Source organism: Ranitomeya imitator, chromosome 1 (assembly GCF_032444005.1).
Source record: "Ranitomeya imitator isolate aRanImi1 chromosome 1, aRanImi1.pri, whole genome shotgun sequence".
Classification (NCBI taxonomy): Eukaryota; Metazoa; Chordata; class Amphibia; order Anura; family Dendrobatidae; genus Ranitomeya; species Ranitomeya imitator.
This window is the reverse complement of record NC_091282.1, coordinates 827,129,367-827,156,151: the sequence shown is the minus strand read 5'-3', so window position 1 is coordinate 827,156,151 and position 26,785 is coordinate 827,129,367. Positions and strand designations below refer to the sequence as shown.

Sequence of the window (26,785 nt, the reverse complement as noted above, 5' to 3'; positions counted from 1 at the left end):
TGGTCACAAGTGGTACTTCGGCTGATTCTCTCTGTGAGCTTCCGTTGGTGGAGGAAAGTGGTACTGCGGCTTCTGAGTTTCCTTCCTCAGGTGTTGTGGTGAAGTCGTTAGGTGCTGCTCTATTTAACTCCACCTAGTGCTTTGATCCTGGCTTCCAGTCAATGTTCTAGTATTGGACCCGTTTCCTCCTGGATCGTTCCTGTGGCCTGCGGCTCTGCATAGCCAAGTTTCGCTTTGCTATTTTGTTTGCTGTTTTTTTTCTGTCCAGCTTGTCCATTTGTTTTTTCCTGCTTGCTGGAAGCTCTGGGACGCAGAGGGTGTACCTCCGTGCTGTTAGTTCGGTACGGAGGGTCTTTTTGCCCCCTTTGCGTGGTTTTTGTAGGGTTTTGTGTTGACCGCAAAGTTACCTTTCCTATCCTCGCTCTGTTCAGAAAGTCGGGCCTCACTTTGCTAAATCTATTTCATCTCTACGTTTGTCTTTTCATCTTAACTCACAGTCATTATATGTGGGGGCTGCCTTTTCCTTTGGGGTATTTCTCTGAGGCAAGGTAGGCTTATTTTCTATCTTCAGGCTAGCTAGTTTCTCAGGCTGTGCCGAGTTGTATAGGGAGCGTTAGGCGCAATCCACGGCTGCCTCTAGTGTGGTTGGAGAGGATTAGGGATTGCGGTCAGCAGAGTTCCCACGTCTCAGAGCTCGTTCTATGTTTTTGGGGTTATTGTCAGGTCACTGTATGTGCTCTGACCTCTATGTCCATTGTTGTACTGAATTACCTTATCATAACACTCACCCTCCGTTGTCCGCTGAGCCGCTCGCGCCTGCCGCCATCTTTCTTTCCCAGCGATGCTTTGCGAAATAACCTATAATACCTAGCGGTCTCGCAAGACCGCTAAGTCATATGGGTAATTTCGCAAAGCATCCTGGGAACACAAGATGGTGGCAGTCGCGCGCGCCCATCTGCACAGCTCCGTTGGATCCCAGGAAGCGGAGAGACGGGACGCTGAGGAGCAGCGACCAGAATGGTGAGTATGTTCAACTACAAGGGGCCCTCGGATCGTTAGGTGAGTATGTTTATTTTTTTTTTTTTTTAACCTGTGACATACGTGGCTCTGTAATATACTACGTCACTGGGCAATATCCTACGTGCCTCTGTGCTGTATACTACAAGGCTGGGCAATAAACTACGTCGCTGTGCAATATACTACGTGGCTGGACAATATACTATGTGGCTGGACAATATACGTCGCTGGGCAATATACTACGTGGACGTGCAATATACTACGTGGACATGCATATTCTAGAATACCCAATGCGTTAGAATCGGGCCACCATCTAGTCTACTACATAATTGTCTAAGGGTCACTTCCGTCTTTCTGTCTGTCTGTAACAGAAATCCCAAGTCGCTGATTGGTAGTGGCTGTTTTGCTGCGACCAATCGGCGACGGGCACAGTCCGGCAGCAAAATGGCCGCTCCTTACTCCCCTCCAGTCAGCGCTCACACAGGGTTAATGGTAGCGTTAACGGACCGCGTTATGCTGCGGTGTCATGCACTCAGTTAACGCTGCTATTAACGCTGTGTGACCAACTGCCTATGCAGCATCAATAGTAAAAAGATCTAATGTTAAAAATAATAAAACAAATAAAAAAATAGTTATATACTCACCGTCCGTCGGCCCCTCTGATCCAGCCCAGGCCTTTCCAGCTCCTCGCGACACTCCGGTGACCGCTCCATGCATTGCGATCTCGCGAGATGATAACGTAGCGGTCTCGTGAGACCGTTACGTCATCATCTCGCGAGACCGCAATGCACTCGAGACCGGAGCGCGCAAGGAGCATCGGTAAACGCTTTGCCTGGATCCGGGGGAGAAAACGGAAGGCGAGTATATAACTATTTTTTATTTTAATTCTTTTTTTTTTTTAAACAGGGATATGATGCCCACATTGCAATATACTGCGTGGGCTGTGCAATATACTCCGCGGCCTGTGCTATACACTCCGCGGCCGGCCGCGAATAATCAGCGACAGGCGCAGTCTGGCCGAATCCTGTGTATTCAATGTATTATTCTAAAATCTTCATAAATAAACTACATACATATTCTAGAATACCCGATGCGTTAGAATCGGGCTACCATCTAGTCTACTATATAATCGTTTAATTCTGTCTGTTTGTAACGGAAATCCCGCGTCGCTGATTGGTCTCGCCAGCAGCCCGCGACCAATCACCAACAGGCGCAGTCCAGCCGCGAATTGGCCCGGGATTTGAACCACGCTTCGCTGATCGGCCGGCCGGACATGACCAATGAGCGATATTGGCTCGGGATTTAAACCCCGCTGCGCTGATAATGTATATATTTTACCCGGAAAATCCTGTGTATTCATTGCATTATTTTTAAGTCTTTATAAATAAAACTACATTCATATTCTAGAATACCCGATGAGTAAGAATTGGGCCACCATCCAGTGTGTACATAATCTAGCTTCTCTTAGGCTAGGTTCCCATTGCGTTAATGTGTGCACGCTAACGGACTGCGTTGCACGGCGAAAATGTCGCAATTAACGCCGTGCAACGTGTCCGTTTGCGCACCCATTGACAGCAATGTTATTTTTTGCTGAAGCGCATCGCTAGCGCATGCCATTTTCAGCACGCGCTAGCGATGTGCCGTTCTTTCGTGACGGACCTCGGACGCTCGGAGGCCCGTTCCTCGCTAGCGCAGATCGGGGATCTGCGCTAGCGGGGAGGGAGAACGCCAACCCTATAGAAGCATTGCGTTAGCGCAATCCGCTAGCGCTATGCGCTTAACGGATTGCCCTAATGCAATGGGAACCTAGCCTTACTGTTTGTGAACTAGAATTTGCAGGGACTATAGGAAGACGTTTTTATGCGAAGATACGGATCTAACAATGAAATGTTCGGTATTATGCTGAGCTATGTCCATACTAATTACCGTAACGAAAAAAGAATTGGAACAACACAGCCCAGCTGAGATTTAGTAGACATTGTTTGAGGTATTCATTGTACACATGCCAAGGAAAATAAGAGTGTATTGTGCAAATCCGTAATAGGGAGAACAGGGATAGCACATTAGTAGTAACGTCAATAAATGCAGTGTTAAAAACCCTGCCTTCCCATGTCCTATAGGGGATTACCCATGCTCTGATGTATCAGGAAACACGCCCCACAGCACGTTTCGCATTTGCTTCTTCAGGGTGCTATGTCTCCACAAGACAAGTTGACATACTTCGGTGTGGAGAGACGTGCCGCATATCCGTCTCCGCTGGACGCATAGTGGGCATGGGATTTCTTGATTCTGTAAGAGCTGGCTGCAGCGGGTTGGACGCTGCACAAGCACGAACGAAGCAACCAACCTGGAGCAATTACTGATTGTGTGCACATGCCCATGGTGATGTGAATTCAAAGGTTTAGAGAAAGTCATATTAAGTTTACCAGAAAAGATTAGAATGCATTTTAAGTTCATCCTGAAATTTCACCCAAAAACCAAAATATCCTTAACTTTTTGCGAGTAGTGTGTATTCGTTGTATTTTTTGAGCACTCCTAACTCAATGATATTGTTTTTTGTGCCATTTTTACTACTAGGAGAATAGACTTGTAGATGTAACATGCAAAGGGTAGCATCCATGTTTCATACAAGGGTTCATTTAGGTGGACAGATGCCTCAGCATTAGTGATGAGTGAATGTGCTCGGATAAGGCGTTATCAGAGTATGTTCATGAGTAAACCTTGAGTCTTTGGCCTGCTCAAAAAAATACGTTCCGAGTCCCTGCGGCTGCATGTTTCTTTGCGGTCTCATCCTTTTTGGCTGCTATTTTGGTCACTTTTACATTTAGTCATTGCGCTCACCCCTAGACATACTGTACAGTAGCATGAGGCAATGTCTACTGTACAACCCACAGAACGTTGCTCAGTTAGTGCAGCTCATCCAGGATGGCACATCAATGCAGCTAGACCGCTTCCTCCTCCTTTGTGCAAGGAGGAGCAGTGCCAGAGCCCTGCAAAATTACCTCAAGCATGCCATTAACATCCATGTGTCTACTCAAACTTGCAGAAACAGACTACATGAGGGTGGGTATAAGGGCTCGACGACAACAAGTGGGTGTTGTGCTTACAGCCCAACACTGTGCAGGGCGATAGGCATTTGCCAGAGAACACCAAGATTTGCAGATTCAACATTGGTACCCTGCGCTCTTCACAGATGAAAGCAGGTTCACACTGCGCACATGTAACAAACAAGACAGTCAGGAGACGCCATAGTGAAACCTCCATGCACTAGCCAAAAGTACCCCGACTGCCATTAGGTACCAGAATGAGATCCTCAAACCCATTGTGAGACCATATGCAGGTGCAGTGGGCCCAGAGTTCCTTCAGATGCATGACAGTGCTAAGCCTCATGTGGCTGGAGTGTGTCAGCAGTTCCTGCATGATGAAGGCATTGATGCAGTGGCGGACATATCATTGATGCAACATGTTCGGTCGCGCATGGGCCCAATAGGTGAGAGCCAATTTCTACATCCAAAGCAGGTGCAATTTCGCATTTTTAGGAGCTCATGGACTGTAAAGGGCCAATATATTGGTCTTGCACAGGGGCCCCCATTTCTGTCTATGTCCAACAGTGCATTGATGTTACGGACTGGTCTGCCCGTACCACAGACCTGAATCCAAATCGAGCGCATCAGGGACATCATGACTCGTTGCATCCACCAATGCCACATTGCACCACAGACTGTCCAGGAGCTGACAAAGTTAATCCAGATCTGGGAGGAGATCCCTCAGGAGAACATCCACAGCCTCATCAGGAACATGCCCTGGTGTTGTAAGGAGGTCATACAGGCACATGGAGGTCACACACTACTGAGCATGATTTCCTTCTCTTGAGGCATTTTCACTGAAGTTCGATCAGCCTGTAATTTAAGTTTCCATTTCATTATGTTATGAATAAAGATTTGCAACTGGAATATTTCACTCAGTGATATATAGGATGTGGTATTTTACTGTTCCTTTTATTTTTTTTTGAGCAGTGTATATATCGTACCGCTCACAGTATTTCAGTATATAGTGAAAATCTTGGTCTGCTATGTAACTCAGCCTACAGAAACTTCAGGGGGCCTATGCGTACAATAACTAAGCCATTACGAGATCCATCATTTAGATTGTTAACAGCTATTAGAGACAGATGCTGGCTATGTAATGGCATCAGCTGCTCTGCCCCCTTCACACAGGTATACTCCTCCATAGGACATTAATTCAAATCCTAATGCAGAAAAGAATAAGGATAGGTGCCAGGGCCAGACTGGCCATCGGGCAGTTCTGGCAAATGCCAGAAGGGCCGGTGGCAGTCGTGGGCCGCTCGCCAGCGCCGACTACCTATGTCTATGACGCCGGTACAGTTGAATGCAATGAGAGGAGAGAGAGTCTGCTGACGCTCCCTCTCCCATCATTCCCCGCTCTGCCTCGCGCTGACAATGCGGGTGCGCGATGACGTCATATCATCGCGCACCTGCTGTGTGACCGGGCAGACTGCAGCTGCTGAGACCGGAGCCGGGAGCAGTGCGGGCACGAGGAGAGGTGGGAGAGTGTTTTTTTTTTTTAAATATATCACTGAGTGATAACTGGATCGTGGGGCTATTGGGGGGGCTGCATGACATTCTATGGGGGCTGTGCTGTATTACATTCTGTGGGTGGCTGGCTTCATTACATTCTATGGGGGAGGGCTGTATTACATTCTATGGGGCGCTGTATTATATTCTATGGAGGGGCTACATTATATTCTATGGGGGGCTGCATTATGCTCTATGAGGGGGCTACCATATATTATATATGCAGGGGCTGCATTATACTATATGAGGGGGCTGCATTATATTCTCTGGGGGGGTTACATTATACTCAGGGGGCTACAATATATTCTGTGGGGTGGCTGCATTATACTCTGGGGTGGCATCATTATACCATATGTGGGCTGCATTATACTGTATCGAGGACTATAGGGAATACATTATAGTATATGAAGAACTATGGGGTGCATTATACTATGGGAAGTGAATTGTACTACATGGATGACAATGGCGGGTCATTATACTATTTGGAGGACTGAGGAATGTATTATACTATATAGAGGACTGAGGAGTGTATTATACTATATAGAGGACTGAGGAGTGTATTATACTATATGGAGGACTGAGGTGCACATTATAATATATGGAGGACTATTATACTAAACAAGCAAAATGCTTCCTATTCATCGAGTGATTGTATTGTTTATGTGGGAACATAAATCCTTGTTCTCAGCAGCACATCGCCGGTGTAAACTGTAGTTGTGCTGCTGATAACATGATACTGTATGGGGACAGATTGATCTGTTCCCTTCATTCTTTCTCAGTTGGTGTAAAGAGGCCGGGAAACAAGCGAACCACTTCACTATTGTCGATCACACTCATTTAGTGGCCGGAGATCAGAGCATGTACAGTGGGGCAAAAAAGTATTTAGTCAGTCAGCAATAGTGCAAGTTCCACCACTTAAAAAGATGAGAGGCGTCTGTAATTTACATCATAGGTAGACCTCAACTATGGGAGACAAACTGAGAAAAAAAAATCCAGAAAAATCACATTGTCTGTTTTTTTATCATTTTTTTTGCATATTATGGTGGAAAATAAGTATTTGGTCAGAAACAAACAATCAAGATTTCTGGCTCCCACAGACCTGTAACTTCTTCTTTAAGAGTCTCCTCTTTCCTCCACTCATTACCTGTAGTAATGGCACCTGTTTAAACTTGTTATCAGTATAAAAAGACACCTGTGCACACCCTCAAACAGTCTGACTCCAAACTCCACTATGGTGAAGACCAAAGAGCTGTCAAAGGACACCAGAAACAAAATTGTAGCCCTGCGCCAGGCTGGGAAGACTGAATCTGCAATAGCCAACCAGCTTGGAGTGAAGAAATCAACAGTGGGAGCAATAATTAGAAAATGGAAGACATACAAGACCACTGATAATCTCCCTCGATCTGGGGCTCCACGCAAAATCCCACCCTATGGGGTCAGAATGATCACAAGAACGGTGAGCAAAAATCCCAGAACCACGCGGGGGGACCTAGTGAATGAACTGCAGAGAGCTGGGACCAATGTAACAAGGCCTACCATAAGTAACACACTACGCCACCATGGACTCAGATCCTGCAGTGCCAGACGTGTCCCACTGCTTAAGCCAGTACATGTCCGGGCCCGTCTGAAGTTTGCTAGAGAGCATTTGGATGATCCAGAGGAGTTTTGGGAGAATGTCCTATGGTCTGATGAAACCAAACTGGAACTGTTTGGTAGAAACACAACTTGTCGTGTTTGGAGGAAAAAGAATACTGAGTTGCATCCATCAAACACCATACCTACTGTAAAGCATGGTGGTGGAAACATCATGCTTTGGGGCTGTTTCTCTGCAAAGGGGCCAGGATGACTGATCCGGGTACATGAAAGAATGAATGGGGCCATGTATCGTGAGATTTTGAGTGCAAACCTCCTTCCATCAACAAGGGCATTGAAGATGAAACGTGGCTGGGTCTTTCAACATGACAATGATCCAAAGCACACCGCCAGGGCAACGAAGGAGTGGCTTCGTAAGAAGCATTTCAAGGTCCTGGAGTGGTCTAGCCAGTCTCCAGATCTCAACCCTATAGAAAACCTTTGGAGGGAGTTGAAAGTCCGTGTTGCCAAGCGAAAAGCCAAAAACATTACTGCTCTAGAGGAGATCTGCATGTAGGAATGGGCCAACATACCAACAACAGTGTGTGGCAACCTTGTGAAGACTTACAGAAAACGTTTGACCTCTGTCATTGCCAACAAAGGATATATTACAAAGTATTGAGATGAAATTTTGTTTCTGACCAAATACTTATTTTCCACCATAATATGCAAATAAAATGTTAAAAAAACAGACAATGTGATTTTCTGGATTTTTTTTTCTCAGTTTGTCTCCCATAGTTGAGGTCTACCTATGATGTAAATTACAGACGCCTCCCATCTTTTTAAGTGGTGGAACTTGCACTATTGCTGACTGACTAAATACTTTTTTGCCCCACTGTAAATACAGCAGAAATGCTTCACAGGGAGACCTGGCAAGGATGATGACAGTTGTAGTTAGCACGTGGCACCTTGGAATAGTGCTAACTCTACTGCTTTTCCCAGCCGCCAAAGCATTTAATTCTGGTACGTGTAATAATTTTTAGGGTTGATGTCAGCTGCGTAATATCAGCTGCTATCAATCCCTAGTGTAAGTAATGGAGAGGCGTCTATCAGACACCCCCACTACTAGCCCAGACCTGGCGAGACCCAGCGACTCTGAAGAGCGGTGACGGTAGTAACAAAACCGCTCTTCACAGTCGCCGAGCTCAGCGCAAGACCCGGAATATCTGAAGAGCGGTGAAGTTACTGATGTCACCGCTCTTCAGAGTCACCGGGTCTTGTGCTGCGCAGCGGAACCAAAAGTGGCTGTAGGCAAAGTTTATGGTGCATCAGAATGAGGTTCCACAGCCTTTGGTCGTCCCAATCCCTTCTTATCTACGAGATCCAGTTATGTAGTAGCGGCTTTTCTTGGTATTGCAACTATAAGCAATAAATAGGACTGAGCTGTAATGCTGGATACAGCTGTGATTATATGTAATATAGTCGTGTTACACTCCACTCACTTCTTGTAACCTACAAGTGTACAAAGATATTATACAGTCACCATGTGACCAGTGGGCCTGTGTAACTTCAAATGCCAGGGCTGAATTTTAGTCCCAGTCCGTCCCTGGTAGGTGCACACTGTCAGTAAATGCTGTGGGTTGGACACTACGTACATCCACAGCGTCCAGATATTACAGCACAGAGGATGGGATTTCAAGAAATCCTATGTCCACTATGCGTGCATCGGCACTCGCAGCTTTCCAGCGGAGTCGGACATGCGGCATGTCTTGCTAGACCGCAGCATGTCCATTTATCTTGCGGAGACGGTCAGTCTCCGCAAGATAAAGGTCACCCGTACAATGTATAGGACGCGGTGATTCCGCACGGTTTAGTGATCACATGCGGAATCACCTGCGTTCAAAAGCCAGCAGCGCTTTGGATGCAGCGGACATGTGCTGGGTGTCTAAGCAGGGCTGTGGATTCAGAGTCGAAGCCCATTTTGGTGGAGTCGGAGTCACGGAAATTGAGAAGTCAGAGGTTTGGCTTACCAACCCCACAGCCCTGGTCCAAAGCGCTGCCGATTACTGTATATCTGCACATACCCTAAAGGGATCCTGCTTATGAGAAAAAGTAGTTACTTAACTAAAGCCATGGAACTTAAGTATAAGTGAAAACCTTTGTACGCATTCTATAAAACAGAAGGTTGAAGAGTAGGGAGAAGAAGTTATACACCTAGCGCTCAACACCAGTCATCTGGGCAGGCCTACCGCTGTAACACTCACTGATTGCACTGAGTGGGACACTCACAAGATTTGCTTGAGGAAGTCACTGCGGATCACCTAAAATGAAACACTATCCCTCCTCACCTGGTGCCTCAGTGGTGAAGCTAGTGTTATGTGTGTTATGGCTGGAGGCCTGATATACAGAAACAGGCAGGATACATGATAGCCCCATTGAACTTTACACAAAGTGTTTTAGCATTCTGGACTTGCAGATGATGCATGGAGTCTAGTAATAGGCAGTGTGTGTGATGTGAGGGTTCACAATGCTGATCCTGCTTTCAGTCAGTACCAAGGGCGCCGCTCTCTACACACTGAGCAGTAACTGAACCCGCGCAGGCGCCACCGCCGTGGTTGAACACTGCTGGAAGGAATATGGCCAATTTCCTCCTGGCAGAGGGGCTCTAAGTGCAGGTTCAGATTAATTAACCTCATATCTGCAGGTTAATAGCATTTCTTTCATGTTATAGGTGTACTTACCCTTAGGCCATGTTCACACGTTCATTATTTGGCGAGATACAGAAGTGGTGCATGTGTTTCTATTACACTTTTCCTCTGATTGTTCCACTCCTGGTTTTGGATTACAGATACGGAGGTAAAATACTGACCAAATACTGATAGCGTTAACGTGACATATTCTTGTTCTTAGCACATTTATCCTGCTTACTTATGGGACATGTTCACCTTTGTGCTAAAACTGCGCTAAATATTGCCGACAGGGTAATTTTCAATGTATGGAAACCAATCCTGACAACATTGGCAGGCACTAAAGAGAAGGTACAGCCATTTTAAATAAACATGCAGGCAAGAATACCAGCTGATGCAGTGTAACGCAAGCAATACTGAATCATGGCAGGGATTTTCTCAACTTAGTCCTCAGACATTCTTTTTTATGTGGAAAAAACACAAAGTATGTCATCAGTTGTTGGGCTATGATTTTCTTGTATGGAGGGAGGGGGGGGGGGGGGGGGGGGGATAGAAAAAAAAACCTTGCTGCAAAGTTAAAGGGGTTGGCCACAACTAGGGCAACCCCTTCTTAACCAAAATGTTTGACCCCCATAAAATAAAGTTTATACTCCCCTTCTGTGTCGGTACTCTGTCTCCCTCTACTCATGGCTCTCATGCAGTGTTACACGTAACACCGGCGCCCAATTAGCGCTGTTGTCACTGTTCCCGCCTTCGGACAAACCGATCATGAAGAAGAGGAAGTCTGGGCTGCAGCTGACCTCACACCACTTCTTCATATTCGATTTGTCCGAAGGCGGGGACCATGACGCCAGCGCTGATTGGGCGCCGGGGGTCACGTGTCATTCCACTGCATGAGAGGCAGTGACGACACCGCAGGAACGGCACCAGCGTGGGAGGAGAGCATAGGGTAGGTTTTATTTTATGGGAGCCAAGAGTGGGGTATGACAAGAAGTTGTCCAAGTAGTGGACAACTCATGCCATCTGTGTGCTGACTGACTTTTCACAGGTCCAACTTGACTTTTATGGGCAATTTTGATCAAAAACATAAAAGGTTTCTTTTTCATTTTTTGGAAACACACAGTTCACAAGTTTGTGATTTGTTTTTTTTTTTTGCGAACAGCATCATATATAATGTGCACGTGTTCTACCTCCACAACAGACACCAGCAGAACATACACGTTAAGGGCTCGTCAGATGAGCGCATTATACAATGACCAATGTAATTCAATAGGGCTGTTCAGATGACTTTCTCAGAAAGACCTTTTTGAACTTTCACTTCTCCCCCCTTCTTCCAAGAGACATAACTTATTTTCAGATGACATAGCATAGGGGATTGTTTTTGAGTTGTAGTTGTGAATGACACTACACAGCGAGCAGAATTATTAGGCACGTTGTATTTTGATCACATGATACTTTTTATACATGTTGTCCTACTCCAAGCTGTTCAGGCTTGAGAGCCAACTACCAATTAACCCCTTAATCCCAAATGACGTACTATCCCGTCCAGGTGACCTGGGACTTAATTCCCAGTGACGGGATAGTACGTCATATGCGATCGGCCGCGCTCACGGGGGGAGCGCGGCCGAGTGTCAGCTGACTATCGCAGCTGACATCCGGCACTATGTGCCAGGAGCGGTCACGGACCGCTCCCGGCACATTAACCCCCGGCACACCGCGATCAAACATGATCGCGATGTGCCGGCGGTACAGGGAAGCATCACGCAGGGAGGGGGCTCCCTGCGTGCTTCCCTGAGACGATCGGTACACGGTGATGTACTCACCGTGTACCGAGCGTCTTCTCCCTGCAGTCCCCAGATCCAAAATGGCCGCGGGGCTGCATCCGGGTCCTGCAGGGAGTACTTCCGGGTCGCCTGCAGGTGCTGGTAAGCCTGCAGCAATGTCAGTGAGATCGCTGATCTTACAGAGTGCTGTACAAACTGTAAGATCGGCGATCTGTGATGTCCCCCCCGGGACAAAGTAAAAATAAAAAATTTCCACGTGTAAAAAAAAAATAAAAAAAAAAAATTACTAAATAAATTAAAAAAAATATTATTCCCATAAATACATTTCTTTATCTAAAAAAAAACAAAAACAATAAATGTACACATATTTAGTATCGCCGCCGTAACGACCCGACCTATAAAACTGTCCCACTAGTTAACCCCTTCAGTGAACACCGTAAGAAAAAAAAAAAAAAAAAACGAGCCAAAAAACGCTTTATTATCATACCGCCGAACAAAAAGTGGAATAACACGCGATCAAAAAGACCGATATAAATAACCATGGTACCGCTGAAAACGTCATCTTGTCCCGCAAAAAAGGAGCCGCCACAAAGCATAATAAGCAAAAAAATTAAAAAGTTATAGTCCTGAGAATAAAGCGATGCCAAAATAATTTTTTCTATAAAATAGCTTTTATCGTATAAAAGCGCCAAAACATAAAAAATGATATAAATGAGGTATCGCTGTAATCGTACTGACCCGACGAATAAAACTGCTTCATCCACTTTACCAAACGCGGAACGGTATAAACGCCTCCCCCAAAAGAAATTCATGAATAGCTGGTTTTTGGTCATTCTGCCTCACAAAAATCGGAATAAAAAGTGATCAAAAACTGTCACTTGTCCAAAAATGTTACCAATAAAAACGTCAACTCGTCCCGCAAAAAACAAGACCTCACATGACTGTGGACCAAAATATGGAAAAATTATAGGTCTCAAAATGTGGAGACGCAAAAACTTTTTTGCTATAAAAAAAGCGTATTTTAGTGTGTGACGGCTGCCAATCATAAAAATCCGATATAAAAAACGCTATAAAAGTAAATCAAACCCCCCTTCATCACCCCCTTAGTTAAGGAAAAATAATAAATTTTAAAAAAATGTATTTATATCCATTTTCCCATCAGGGCTAGGGTTAGGGCTAGGGTCAGGGTTGGGGCTAGGGTTGGGGCTAGGGTTGGGGTTTGGATTATATTTACGGTTGGGATTAGGGTTGGGATTAGAATTAGGGGTGTGTCAGGGTTAGGGGTGTGGTTAGGGTTACCGTTGGGATTAGGGTTAGGGGTGTGTTAGGGTTTCAGGTAGAATTGGGGAGTTTCCACTGTTCAGGCACATCAGGGGCTCTCCAAACGCGTCCGATCTCAATTCCAGCCAATTCTGCGTTGAAAAAGTAAAACAGTGCTCCTTCCCTTCCGAGCTCTCCGGTGCGCCCAAACAGGGGTTTACCCCAACATATGGGGTATCAGCATACTCAGGACAAATTGGACAACAACTTTTGGGGTCCAAGTTCTCTTGTTATCCTTGGGAAAATAAAAATGTGGGGGGCTAAAAATCATTTAGTGGGAAAAATAAGATTTTCTTTATTTTTGCGGCTCTGCGTTGTAAACTGCAGTGAAACACTTGGGGGTTCAAAGTTCTCACAACACATCTAGATAGGTTCCTTGGGAGGTCTAGTTTCCAATATGGGGTCACTTGTGGGGGGTTTGTACTGTTTGGGTACATCAGGGGCTCTGCAAATGCAACGTAACGCCTGCAGACCAATCCATCTAAGTCTGTATTCCAAATGGCGCACCTTCCCTTCCGAGCTCTGCCATGCGCCCAAACAGTGCTTCCCCCCCCACATATGGGGTATCAGCGTACTCAGGACAAATTGGACAACAACTTATGGGGTCCAATTTATCCTGTTACCCTTGTGAAAATACAAAACTGGGGACTAAAAAATCATTTTTGTGAAAGAAAAAAAAAGAATTTTTATTTTCACGGCTCTGCGTTATAAACTGTAGTGAAACACTTGGGGCCTCAAAGCTCTCAAAACACATCTAGATAAGTTCCTTAGGGGGTCTACTTTCCAAAATGGTGTCACTTTTGGGTGGTTTCAATGTTTAGGCACATCAGGGGCTCTCCAAACGCAACATGGCGTCCCATCTCAATTCCAGTCAATTTTGCATTGAAAAGTCAAATGGCGCTCCTTCCCTTCCGAGCTCTGCCATGCGCCCAAACAATGGTTTACACCCACATATGGGGTATCAGCGTACTCAGGACAAATTGTACAACTTTTGTGGTCTAATTTCTTCTCTTACCCTTGGGAAAATAAAAAATTGGGGGCAAAAAGATCATTTTTGTGAAAAAATATGATTTTTTTTATTTTTACGGCTCTGCATTATAAACTTCTATGAAGCACTTGGTGGGTCAAAGTGCTCACCACACATCTAGATAAGTTCCTTAAGGGGTCTACTTTCCAAAATGGTGTCACTTGTGGGGGGTTTCAATGTTTAGGCACATCAGGGGCTCCACAAATGCAACATGGCGTCCCATCTCAATTCCAGTCAATTTTGCATTGAAAAGTCAAATGGCGCTCCTTTCCTTCCGAGCTCTGCCATGCGCCCAAACAGTGGTTTATCCCCACATATGGGGTATCAACGTACTCAGGACAAATTGTACAACAACTTTTGGGGTCCATTTTCTCCTGTTACCCTTGGTAAAATAAAACAAATTGGAGCTGAATTAAATTTTGTGTGAAAAAAAGTTAAATGTTCAAAATGGGCAAAAAAGGCACAAAATAACTGCCCATGAAATGAGGAAAATCAAGCGTGAAGCTGCCAAGATGCCATTTGCCAACAGTTTTGCCATATTTCAGAGCTGCAACGTTACTGGAGTATCAAAAACACAAGGTGTGCAATACTCAGGGACATGGCCAAGGTAAGGAAGGCTGAAAAACGACCACCTTTGAACAAGAAACATAAGATAAAATGTCAAGACAGGGCCAAGAAATATCTTAAGACTGACTTTTCAAAGGTTTTATGGACTGATGAAATGAGAGTGACTCTTGATGGGCCAGAGGCTGGATCAGTAAAGGGCAGAGAGCTCCACTCCGACTCAGATGCCAGCAAGGTGGAGGTGGGGGACTGGTATGGGCTGGCATCATCAAAGATGAACTTGTGGGACCTTTTCGGCATGAGGATCGAGTGAAGCTCAACTCCCAGACCTACTGCCAGTTTCTGGAAGACAACTTCTTCAAGCAGTGGTACAGGAAGAAGCCGGTATCGTTCAAGAAAAGCATGATTTTCATGCAGGACAATGCTCCATCACATGCCTCCAACTACTCCACAGCATGGCTGGCCAGTAAAGGTCTCAAAGAAGAAAAAAAATAATGACATGGCTCCCTTGTTCACCTGATCTGAACCCCATAGAGAACCTGTGGTCCTCATAAAATGTGAGATCTACAGGGAGGAAAAACAGTCCACCTCTCGGAACAGTGTCTGGGAGGCTGTGGTGGCTGCTGCATGCAATGTTGGTCGCAAACAGATCAAGCAACTGACAATCTATGGATGGAGGACTGTTAGGGTACCGTCACACTATAACATTTCGATCGCTACGACGGTACGATTCGTGACGTTCCAGCGATATCGTTATGATATCGCTGTGTCTGACACGCAGCAGCGATCAGGGATCCTGCTGAGAATCGTACGTCGTAGCAGATCGTATGGAACTTTCTTTCATCGCTGGATCTCCCGCTGTCATCGCTAGATCGGTGTGTGTGACACCGATCTAGCGATGCGATCCAGCGATGCGTTCGCTTGTAACCAGGGTAAACATCGGGTAACTAAGCGCAGGACCGCGCTTAGTTACCCGATGTTTACCCTGGTTACAAGCGTTAAACTAAAAAAAAACAAACAGCACATACTTACATTCTGGTGTCCGTCAGGTCCCTTGCCGTCTCTGATTCCCGCACTGTGACTGCCGGCCGTAAAGTGAAAGCAGAGCACAGCGGCTGTGCTTTCACTTTCACTTTACGGCCGGCAGTCACTGAGTGCGGGAAGCAGACTGCAAGGGACCTGACGGACACCAGAATGTAAGTATGTGCTGTTTGTTTTTTTTTAGTTTAACGCTTGTAACCAGGGTAAACATCGGGTAACTAAGCGCGGCCCTGCGCTTAGTTACCCGATGTTTACCCTGGTTACCCAGGGACCTCGGCATCGTTGGTCGCTGGAGAGCTGTCTGTGTGACAGCTCCCCAGCGACCACACTACGATTTACCTACGATCACGGCCAGGTCATATCGCTGGTCGTGATTGTAGGTAAATCGTATAGTGTGACGGTACCCTTAGTGTCATCATAAAGAAAGGTGGCTATATTGGTCACTAATTTTTTTTTGTTTTTGCATGTCAGAAACATTTCCAAATTTTGTGCAGTTAGATTGGTTTACCTGATGAAAATAGTGAGAAGGGAATATATTTGGTTTTTTATTAAGTTGCCTAATAATTCTGCACAGTAATAGTTACCTGCACAAACAGATATCCTCCTAAGATAGCCAAATCTTCCAAAAATATTAAGCTTTGATATTTATGAGTCTTTTGGTTGATTGAGAACATAGTTGTTGATCAATAATAAAAATAATCCTCTAAAATACAACTTGCCTAATAATTCTGCACGCAGTGTATTAACGCCACCATATAGTAATCTTTATTTTTATAAAGCGCTAAAATATTCCTCAATGCTTTACAGTTTGCACACATTTTTCATAATTAACTGGAAAATGAAGGGGGAATGACATGCAAATTTTGACAGCATTCACTGTATTGGAAAAATGACCTGACAACGTGACTTATGGGGTCAGTGCGATTACAGCAATAACAGAACTTTGTGGGGGAAAAAAAAGTGGATCGTGTCACCATTTTCTTAAAACTAGAACCTAATTTTTGTCGACGGACCTGTATGAAGGCTTGTATTTCTGTGTGCCAAGCTGATCTACAGGTCCTTCTCAAAAAATTAGCATATAGTGTTAAATTTCATTATTTACCATAATGTAATGATTACAATTAAACTTTCATATATTATAGATTCATTATCCACCAACTGAAATTTGTCAGGTCTTTTATTGTTTTAATACTGATGATTTTGGCATACAACTCCTGATAACCCAAAAAACCTGTCTCAATAAATTAGCATATCAAGAAAAGGTTCTCTAAACGACCTATTACCCTAATCTTCTGAATCAACTAATTAACTCTAAACACATGCAAAGGATACCTGAGGCTTTTATAAACTCCCTGCCTGGTTCATTACTCAAAACCCCCATCATGGGTAAGACTAGCGACCTGACAGATGTCAAGAAGGCCATCATTGACACCCTCAAGCAAGAGGGTAAGACCCAGAAAGAAATTTCTCAACAAATAGGCTGTTCCCAGAGTGCTGTATCAAGGCACCTCAATGGTAAGTCTGTTGGAAGGAAACAATGTGGCAGAAAACGCTGTACAGCGAGAAGAGGAGACCGGACCCTGAGGAAGATTGTGGAGAAGGACCGATTCCAGACCTTGGGGAACCTGAGGAAGCAGTGGACTGAGTCTGGTGTGGAAACATCCAGAGCCACCGTGCACAGGCGTGTGCAGGAAATGGGCTACAGGTGCCGCATTCCCCAGGTAAAGCCACTTTTGAGCTACAGAGAAGCAGCACTGGACTGTTGCTAAGTGGTCCCAAGTACTTTTTTCTGATGAAAGCAAATTTTGCATGTCATTCGGAAATCAAGGTGCCAGAGTCTGGAGGAAGACTGGGGAGAAGGAAATGCCCAAATGCCTGAAGTCCAGTGTCAAGTACCCACAGTCAGTGATGGTGTGGGGTGCCATGTCAGCTGCTGGTGTTGGTCCACTGTGTTTCATCAAGGGCAGGGTCAATGCAGCTAGCTATCAGGAGATTTTGGAGCACTTCATGCTTCCATCGGCTGAAATGCTTTATGGAGATGAAGATTTCATTTTTCAGCACGACCTGGCACCTGCTCACAGTGCCAAAACCACTGGTAAATGGTTTACTGACCATGGTATTACTGTGCTCAATTGGCCTGCCAACTCTCCTGACCTGAACCCCATAGAGAATCTGTGGGATATTGTGAAGAGAAAGTTGAGAGACGCAAGACCCAACACTCTGGATGAGCTTAAGGCCGCTATTGAAGCATCCTGGGCCTCCATAACATCTCAGCAGTGTCACAGGCTGATTGCCTCCATGCCACGCCGCATTGAAGCAGTCATTTCTGCCAAAGGATTCCCGACCAAGTATTGAGTGCATAACTGAACATTATTATTTGTTGTTTTTTTTGTTTGTTATTAAAAAACACTTTTATTTGATTGGATGGGTGAAATATGCTAATTTATTGAGACAGGTTTTTTGGGTTATCAGGAGTTGTATGCCAAAATCATCAGTATTAAAACAATAAAAGACCTGACAAATTTCAGTTGGTGGATAATGAATCTATAATATATGAAAGTTTAATTGTAATCATTACATTATGGTAAATAATGAAATTTAACACTAGATGCTAATTTTTTGAGAAGGACCTGTATATCTTACCTGTAGATTTGGGGGGCGTAAAAGTGATGCTTGGTATTGCTATTGTTTTGGCAAGGTCCTGCCACCGTGAAAATGGCAATTCTGGAATTACACTTTCTTGACAGTGTGGGTTAATTTTATATTTTCATAGATAAGAGCATTACCTACATGGAAATTATGTTACCTACGGTTCAAATCACTAATACTGATCTACAAAGCCATCCATAACCTCTCTCCTCCCTATATCTCTGAACTAATCTCCCGATATCTTCCCTCACGTAATCTCCGGTCCTCCCAAGACCTCATTCTCTCCTCCACACTTATCCGCTCCTCACCCAACCGCCTCCAAGACTTCTCCCGAATATCCCACATCCTCTGGAATTCTGTGCCCCAACACATCCGAATATCAACCACATTCGGATCCTTCAGACTGAACCTGAAAACCCACCTCTTCAGGAAAGCCTACAGCCTGCACTGACCCCGCTGCCTTCTCAGCACTACCGAAGATACTGCCTCACCAAAACCGGAGCTCCTGCAACCCTCAACCTACTGTCTCCTTCCCCACCATCCTGGAGAATGTAAGCCCGCAAGGGCAGGGTCCTCGCCCCTCTGTATCAGTCTGTGATTGTTAGTTTGCTTACTGTAAGGCTATGTGCACATGTTGCGGATTGTATGCGTTTTTTCACCGCGAAAACGCATACACAACACAACCCATTGAATTCAATGGGATTCCGCAACGCTGTGCTAATGCTACGTATTTTTCCGCGGCAGAATTGCATAAAAATACGCAGAATGCTCGTTCTTTGTACAGTAACGTGGGGACTAAGCACACGTAGGAATGAATTGATCCGCTTACTTCCCGCATGGGGCTATGCCCACCATGCGCAAAGTAAGCGGATCATGTGCGGATGGTACCCGGGTGTGGAGAAGAAGACACTCTCTTCCAGGACCTGGGAATAAAAAAATAGTTATACACTCACCTTCCGGCAGCCCCGGGATCCAGCCCAGGCCTTAGCGATGCTCCCGACAGCTCCCATTCCCAGTAATGCCTTGCGACAATGACCTGTGATGACGTAGAGGTCTCGTGTGATGCTACGTCATCTGGAGTCATTGTCGCAAGGCATCGCTGGGAACAGGAGTTGCCGGGAGAATCGAGAGGATTGGGAAGGCTGCGGGGGCCGCCGGAAGGTGAGAATAGCACGTTTTTTTTTAATTATTATTTTTAACATTATATTATATCTTTTTACTATTGATGCTGCATAGGCAGCATCAATAGTAAAAAGTTGGTCACACTTTTCAAACACTATGTTTGACAAGTGTGACCAAGCTGTCAGTTTTCCAAGCGATGCTACAGATCGCTTGGAAAACGCTAGTATTCTGCAAGCTAATTACGCTAGTGTTTAGCGGAAAAACGCATGCCAATTCCGAACGTGTGCACATAGCCTAAGTGATATCTGTAACTTGTATGTAACCCCTTCCCATGTACAGCACCATGAAATCAATGGTGCTATATAAATAAATACAATATATTTTTTTATTTTTGAATTGGAGAAATGGGGGTGGGTGGGATTCAAGCTTAACCCCTTTCTGACGTACTATCCCGTCGAGGTGACCTGGGCCTGTCTGACCCTCCACGGGATAGTACGTCATAGGGATCGGCCGCGCTCACGGGGGAGAGCGTGGCCGAGTGTCAGCTGCCTATCGCAGCTGACATCCGGCACTATGTGCCAGGAGCAGTCAAGGACCACCACCAGCACATTAACCCCCGGCACACTGCGATCAAACATGATCGCAGTATGCCGGCTGTATAGGGAAGCATCGCGCAGGGAGGGGGCACCCTGCGGGCTTCCCCGAGACCTCCGCAGCAATGCGATGTGATCGCGTTGCTGCGAGGGTCTCTTACCTCCTCCTCCTTGCAGGCCCGGATCCAAGATGGCCGCGGCATCCGGGTCCTGCAGGGAGGTGGCTTCACTGCGCCTGCTCAGAGCAGGCGCCGGGAAGCCAGGAGAAGTGCACGTCAGATCGCTGATCTGACACAGTGCACAGCAAAGTGTCAGATCAGCGATCTTATGGTACCGTCACACTGAAACGACGCTGCAGCGATACGACAACGATGTCGATCGCTGCAGCGTCGCTGTGTGGTCGCTGGAGAGCTGTCACACAGACCGCTCTCCAGCGACCAACGATCCCGAAGTCCCCTGGTAACCAGGGTAAACATCGGATTACTAAGCGCAGGGCCACGCTTAGTAACCCGATGTTTACCCTGGTTACCAGCGTAAACGTAAAAAAAAAAAAAAAAAAACACTACATACTTACCTTCCGTGTCTGTCCTCCGGCACTGTGCTTTCCTCTGCACTGTCAGCGCCGGTCAGCCGTAAAGCAGAGCGGTGACGTCACCGCTGTGCTCTCCGGCTGGCCGGCGCTCACAGCCAGTGCAGAGAAGCACAGCGCCGGAGCACTGACACGGAATGTAAGTATGTAGTGTTTGTTATTTTTACGTTTACGCTGGTAACCAGGGTAAACATCGGGTTACTAAGCGCGGCCCTGCGCTTAGTAACCCGATGTTTACCCTGGTTACCAGTGAAGACATCGCTGAATCGCCGTCACACGCCGATTCAGCGATGTCAGCGGGAGATCCAGCGACGAAAGAAAGTTTCAAACGATCTGCTACGACGTACGATTCTCAGTGGGGTCCCTGATCGCAGTAGCGTGTCAGACACAGCGAGATCGTAAGGATATCGCTGGAACGTCACAGATCGTGCCGTCCTAGCGATCAAAGTGCCACCGTGTGACGGTACCCTTACACTATACCATGTAAATATAATTTTTGTGGGAAAAAAAGATTTTTTATTTTCACGGCTCTGAATTATAAACTGTAGTGAAACACTTGGGGGGTTCAAAGCTCTCAACACATCTAGATGAGTTCCTTAGGGGGTCTACTTTCCAAAATGGTGTCACTTGTGGGGGGTTTCTACTGTTTAGGTACATTAGGGGCTCTGCAAACGCAATGTGACGCCTGTAGAAAAATCCATCTAAGTCTGCATTCCAAATGGCGCTCCTTCCCTTCCAAGCCCTCCCATGCGCCCAAACGGTGGTTCCCCCCCACATATGGGGTATCAGCGTACTCATGACAAATTGGACAACAACTTTTGGGGTCCAATTTCTCCTGTTACCCTCGGGAAAATACAAAACTGGGGGCTAAAAAATAATTTTTGTGAGAAAAAATTTGTTTTGTTTTTACGGCTCTGCATTATAAACTTCTGTGAAGCCCTTGGTGGGTCAAAGTGCTCACCACACATCTAGATAAGTTCCTTAAGGGGTCTACTTTCCATAATGGTGTCACTTGTGGGGGGTTTCAATGTTTAGGCACATCAGGGGCTCTCCAAACGCAACATGGCGTCCCATCTCAATTCATGTCAATTTTGCATTGAAAAGTCAAACGGCGCTCCTTCCCTTCCGAGCTCTCCCATGCGCCCAAACAGTAGTTTACCCTCACATATGGGATATCAGCGTACTCAGGGCAAATTGTACAACAACTTTTGGGGTCCATTTTCTCCTGTTACCCTTGGTAAAATAAAACAAATTGGAGCTGAAGTAAATTTTGTGTGAAAAAAAGTTAAATGTTCATTTTTATTTAAACATTCCAAAAATTCCTGTGAAACACCTGAAGGGTTAATAAACTTCTTGAATGTGGTGAGCACCTTGAGGGGTGCAGCTTTTAGAATGGTGTCACACTTGGGTATTTTCTATCATATAGACCCCTCAAAATGACTTCAAATGAGATGTGGTCCCTAAAAAAAAATGGTGTTGGAAAAAAAGAGAAATTGCTGGTCAACTTTTAACCCTTATAACTCCCTAAGAAAAAAATTGTGCTGATATTAAGTAGACATGTGGGAAATGTTACTTAAATATTTTGTGTGACATATCTCTGTGATTTAATTGCATAAAAATTCAAAGCTGGAAAATTGCAAAATTCTCGCCAAATTTCCGTTTCTTTTTCACAAATAAACGCAGGTAATATCAAAGAAATTTTACCACGATCATGAAGCACAATATGTCACGAGAATTAAGGCAGCAGATTTCTAGGTTTACTGGTATGCATGTATGTACCGTATGCATGTGAGTGTCAGAGAGGCCTGGCGCCTGCGCACTGCAGGACTTTCCTCTACACGCAGGGGTCCCCAACTCCAGTCCTCAAGGCCCACCAACAGGTCATGTTTTCAGGATTTCCTTTGCATTGCACAGGTGATGCAATTATTACCTGGGCAAGACTAAGGAAATCCTGAAAACATGACATGTTGGTGGGCCTTGAGGACTGGAGTTGGGGACCCATGCTCTACAGGACAGATAAGTACGCCTGCGCATGAACGTGATGCCAGGTAGCCCATGAAGCAGCAGGAGGGCGGCATTACAAGACGATGGGAGGCACCGGACCCGGCCCTGTGAGACCCATCAGACGCACCGCCCCATGGGTGAATATAATATAACGTGTTTTCTTCACATGCAGGTCGGACCGGGGGATTATGCATTATAGAATGCTGTATATCAGCCCTGAAAGGCAGTGGCCGCTTCTTACATCGGCAAAATCTGCTGACAGGTTCCCATTAACTTCCCTGGCCTTACAGCACCGCCCCCTACTGAGAGGGTACATAAAGTGCAGCACAGATTCATAGCAACTAACAGCAGGGATCCTTGGATCAGGAACAGAACAGACCTTTATAGGACATTTCAGAACTTTCCCAAATTGTGAACACTTACAGCCCATCCTGCACTGTACTACTGCGCCCTATGTATTAAGATAGTTTAGGAGTCGGGCCATTTTATACCGACCCCACAGCCCAGGGACCCAATACCATCTTGGTGCCAGTGGCATAGAGGGCAGTCCGAGGACAGGGAGAAGCCCCCAAGCCTGTCCTGTGCACAATAGAAGAAGAGCCATAGTGCCCTACACAGCCAGGAGGAAGCATGGCGGCATCCCATCCTACGCCCCCTATGGGGAGCTCAGGTGACAAGTTCCTGGGAGCACCGAGGGCAGCAGCCCCCGCAGTGGGGTGTGACCCTGCAGGATGGGCGCCCCGGATCCCACCTCCTTATAAGGAGGCCACTTGGCACGGACTCCCGGACAAACTTCAGGAGGGCACAGCGGGCACCGGCCCAGCACGCCAACAGAACGGCAGCTCAGCCGCACCGACCCCACACAACAAGAGGAAGAGCCCGGACAGCACGAGACCGCAATAAGCCGCCCCCCGCTCCTGCCCGCTGTACCTGGCTGTTCCGGTAGCTTTCAAAGGCTCGTAGGGCGCTGTCGGTAAGCTTCACGTGGAAGACGGACACCCTCCCTCCGACCCTCCCGCAGGACAGCCCGTAACTCCGTTCCTCCTGCAGTGCCGCCATCTTAACAACACCATTCCCCACGGTAGCGGCTGGTTCCCATCCCCTAGAAGGACCTGACGTCACGAGTCACGTGCCCGCGATCACATGACCGGCAGCTGTAGGGACGCCGAGATTCAAATGGCGTACGTAGTACACAGGGAGGACAAGTGCGCATGTGCCGGGGAGTGCTGCCGCGGTGCTGGGGGAGAGGAGCATCTGTGCTGTGCCGGGGAGGGCTGACCCGGTGCTGAGGGAAAGGAGCACCTGTGCTGGGGGAGAGGAGCCCCTGTGTGCTGTCCCGGGGGAGTGTTGCCTCGGTGCTGAGGAAGAGGAGAACCTGTGCTGTGCTGGGGGAGTGCTGCCCCTGTGCTGGGGGGGAGGAGAACCTGTGCTGTGCTGGGGGAGTGCTGCGCCTGTGCTGGGGGGGAGGAGAACCTGTGCGGTGCTGGGGGAGTGCTGCCCCTGTGCTGGGGGGGAAGAGCACCTGTGCTGTGCTGGGGGAGTGCTGTCCCTGTGCTGGGGGAGAGGAGCACCTGTGCTGTGCTGGGGGAGTGCTGCCCCTGTGCTGGGGGAGAAGAGAACCTGTGCTGTGCTGGGGGAGTGCTGCCCCTGTGCTGGGGGAGAAGAGCACCTGTGCTGTGCTGGGGGAGTGCTGCCCCTGTGCTGGGGGAGAAGAGCACCTGTGCTGTGCTGGGGGAGAGGAGCACCTGTGCTGTGCTGGGGGAGAGGAGCACCTGTGCTGGGAGAGTGCTGCCCCTGGGCTGGGGGAGAGGAGCACCTGTGCTGTGCTAGGGGAGTGCTGCCCCTTTGCTGGGGAAGAAGAGCACCTGTGCTGTGCCAGGGGAGTGCTGCCCCTGTGATGGGGGAGAGGAGCACCTGCTGTGCCTAGGGAGTGCTGCCCCTGTGATGGGGGAGAGGAGCACCTGTGCTGTGCCTGGGGAGTGCTGCCCCTGTCATGGGGGAGAGGAGCTCCTGTGCTGGGGGAGGGGAGCACCTGTGCTGCTGCCCCTGTGCTGGGGGAGAGGAGCGCCTGTGCTGCTGCCCCTGTGCTGGGGGAGAGGAGCGCCTGTGCTGCTGCCCCTGTGCTGGGGGAGAGGAGCGCCTGTGCTGCTGCCCCTTTGCTGGGGGAGAGGAGCGCCTGTGCTGCTGCCCCTGTGCTGGGGGAGAGGAGCGCCTGTGCTGCTGCCCCTGTGCTGGGGGAGAGGAGCGCCTGTGCTGCTGCCCCTGTGCTGGGGGAGAGGAGCGCCTGTGCTGCTGCCCCTGTGCTGGGGGAGAGGAGCGCCTGTGCTGGGGGAGAGGAGCGCCTGTGCTGCTGCCCCTGTGCTGGGGGAGAGGAGCACCTGTGCTGCTGCCCCTGTGCTGGGGGAGAGGAGCACCTGTGATGTGCCGGGGGACCGCTGCTGTCCCTGTGCTGGGGGAGAGGAGCACCTGTGCTGTGCCGGGGTACCGCTGCTGCCCCTGTGCTGGGGGAGAGGGGCACCTGTGCTGTGGCAGGGGAGTGCTGCCCCTGTGATGGGGGAGAGGAGCACCTGTGCTGTGCTGGGGGCTGTGAGATCAGGATCGAGACCCTGGCAGAGACAGAGCAGACCCCTATCCGGTGCGAAATAACGCCCCCTTAAGGCTATGTGCACACATTGTGGGTTTGCCTGTGGATCTGCAGCAGTTTTCCATGCGTTTTACAGTAGCATGTTAACCTATGGAAAATCAAATCCGCTGTGCACATGCTGCGGAAAATACAGCGCGGAAACGATGCGGTTTATTTTTCGAAACATATCAATTCTTTGTGTGGAACTGCAGCGTTTCTGCACCCATTGACTTCCATTATGTCAGGCACATCCGCAGCAAAACCGCAGATGTAAAAAAGATCTGCGGTTTATCTGTGGATGAAACGCTGCAGGTCGGGAGGAGGAAGTGTGTGGGCGGTGACTGTGTGCGGACTGTCCGTGGGTCTGCCGGGGCTGTGCGGCACTGTCCGGGGGTCTGCAGGCTGTCCGGAGGGGTCTGCCGGGGGGTTGTGTGTGTGCGGTCATCGTCCGATGGGACTACAAGTCCCATCCAGCTATGCCTGCGACAGTGATTGACACATTAGCCAATGATGAGACAGTAGTAGTCCATCATCCGGCTAATGTGTTGAATGTAAAAAAAAAAAAAACCACACACGTATACAGTACATACAACATACCTATCTCCTTGATCCCGAAGCCATTGATCACCTGTAAAAAAAAATATTAAAATATACTCCCTGTGTCCGCAGTAATCGAATTAATACGATCGTCCCTCGATGATCTCCCGTAGAGAGTTGTCACATCGGCAGATGCGACCACTCTCCAGGGGCTCCGGCGATACAATGACAGAAAGTATCCTTCCGCACTGTATCCCTCCGCCGCTGTGAGTACAGTATAGTTCATACTCTCACTTGCGGCACTGCTGTGTGGGAAAATTCCCACGCAGCATTGCCATAAAGTGAGAGCCATGAACTACAGTAACCTCTTCAGTGATGCACTGCAGGAGCCATTGTCTACTGTCAGTGTGTCACTGGAGGCCCTATAGAGCGGTGACATCACCCGATGTCACTGTTCTATAGGGGAGATCGTCGTGGGACACTCGTTATTAATTGGACTACGGCAGACGGAGTATACTGTTGGTTTTTTCTTTTTTGCAGGCGATCGAGGGCGTCGCACGAATTAGGCGTGCTTGTAAGTATGGTGAAATTAAGAATATTAAAATACTTTTTTCTGGCTGTGTTTTTTTTTAACTCTTTCACTACTATATGATTAGTAATGGATAGGCGTCTTATTGATGCCTCTCCATTATTAACCGGGCTTAATGTCACCTTCCAATAGCAAGGTGACATTAATCCCTTATTACCCCATATCCCACCACTACAGGGGAGTGGGTAAAGAGGGGCTAAGTGCCGGAATTGGCGCATTTTACAGATGCGCCATTTCTGGGGTGGCTGGTATTTGTAGCTGGGGGGCCAATATCCATGGCCCCTTCCTAGGCTATGAATATCAGCCCACAGCAGTCTGCGTAGCCTTTCTGGCTATAAAATATAGGGGGACCCCACGTCATTTTTTTTGGGGGGGTCCCCCTATTTTAACCCCTTTGACATTAGACGTACTATCCCGTCGAGGTGGGGTGGGCCCCTATGACCAGCGACGGGATAGTACGTCATGCCCTTTA

At 47.4% G+C, this 26,785-nt stretch overlaps 1 protein-coding gene across 2 annotated transcripts in view; it reads right to left on the bottom strand.

Moving 5' to 3' along the window:
- The window catches only part of ELL (elongation factor for RNA polymerase II), a 122,463-nt gene extending 98,705 nt beyond the window's left edge, over window positions 1-23,758 (bottom strand). Inside the window, exon 1 of one of the 2 annotated variants that reach the window (XR_011315378.1) lies at window positions 23,495-23,680. Coding sequence is in view for 1 of the 2 variants with exons in the window: in XM_069740580.1 (XP_069596681.1) it covers window positions 23,495-23,623 (129 nt within the window). In the remaining variant the exon portion in view is untranslated. Of the gene's footprint in view, window positions 1-23,494 lie in introns of both variants that reach the window. The other variant, XM_069740580.1, reaches the window with a different exon arrangement.
- Between the last annotated feature and the right edge of the window lie 3,027 nt (window positions 23,759-26,785).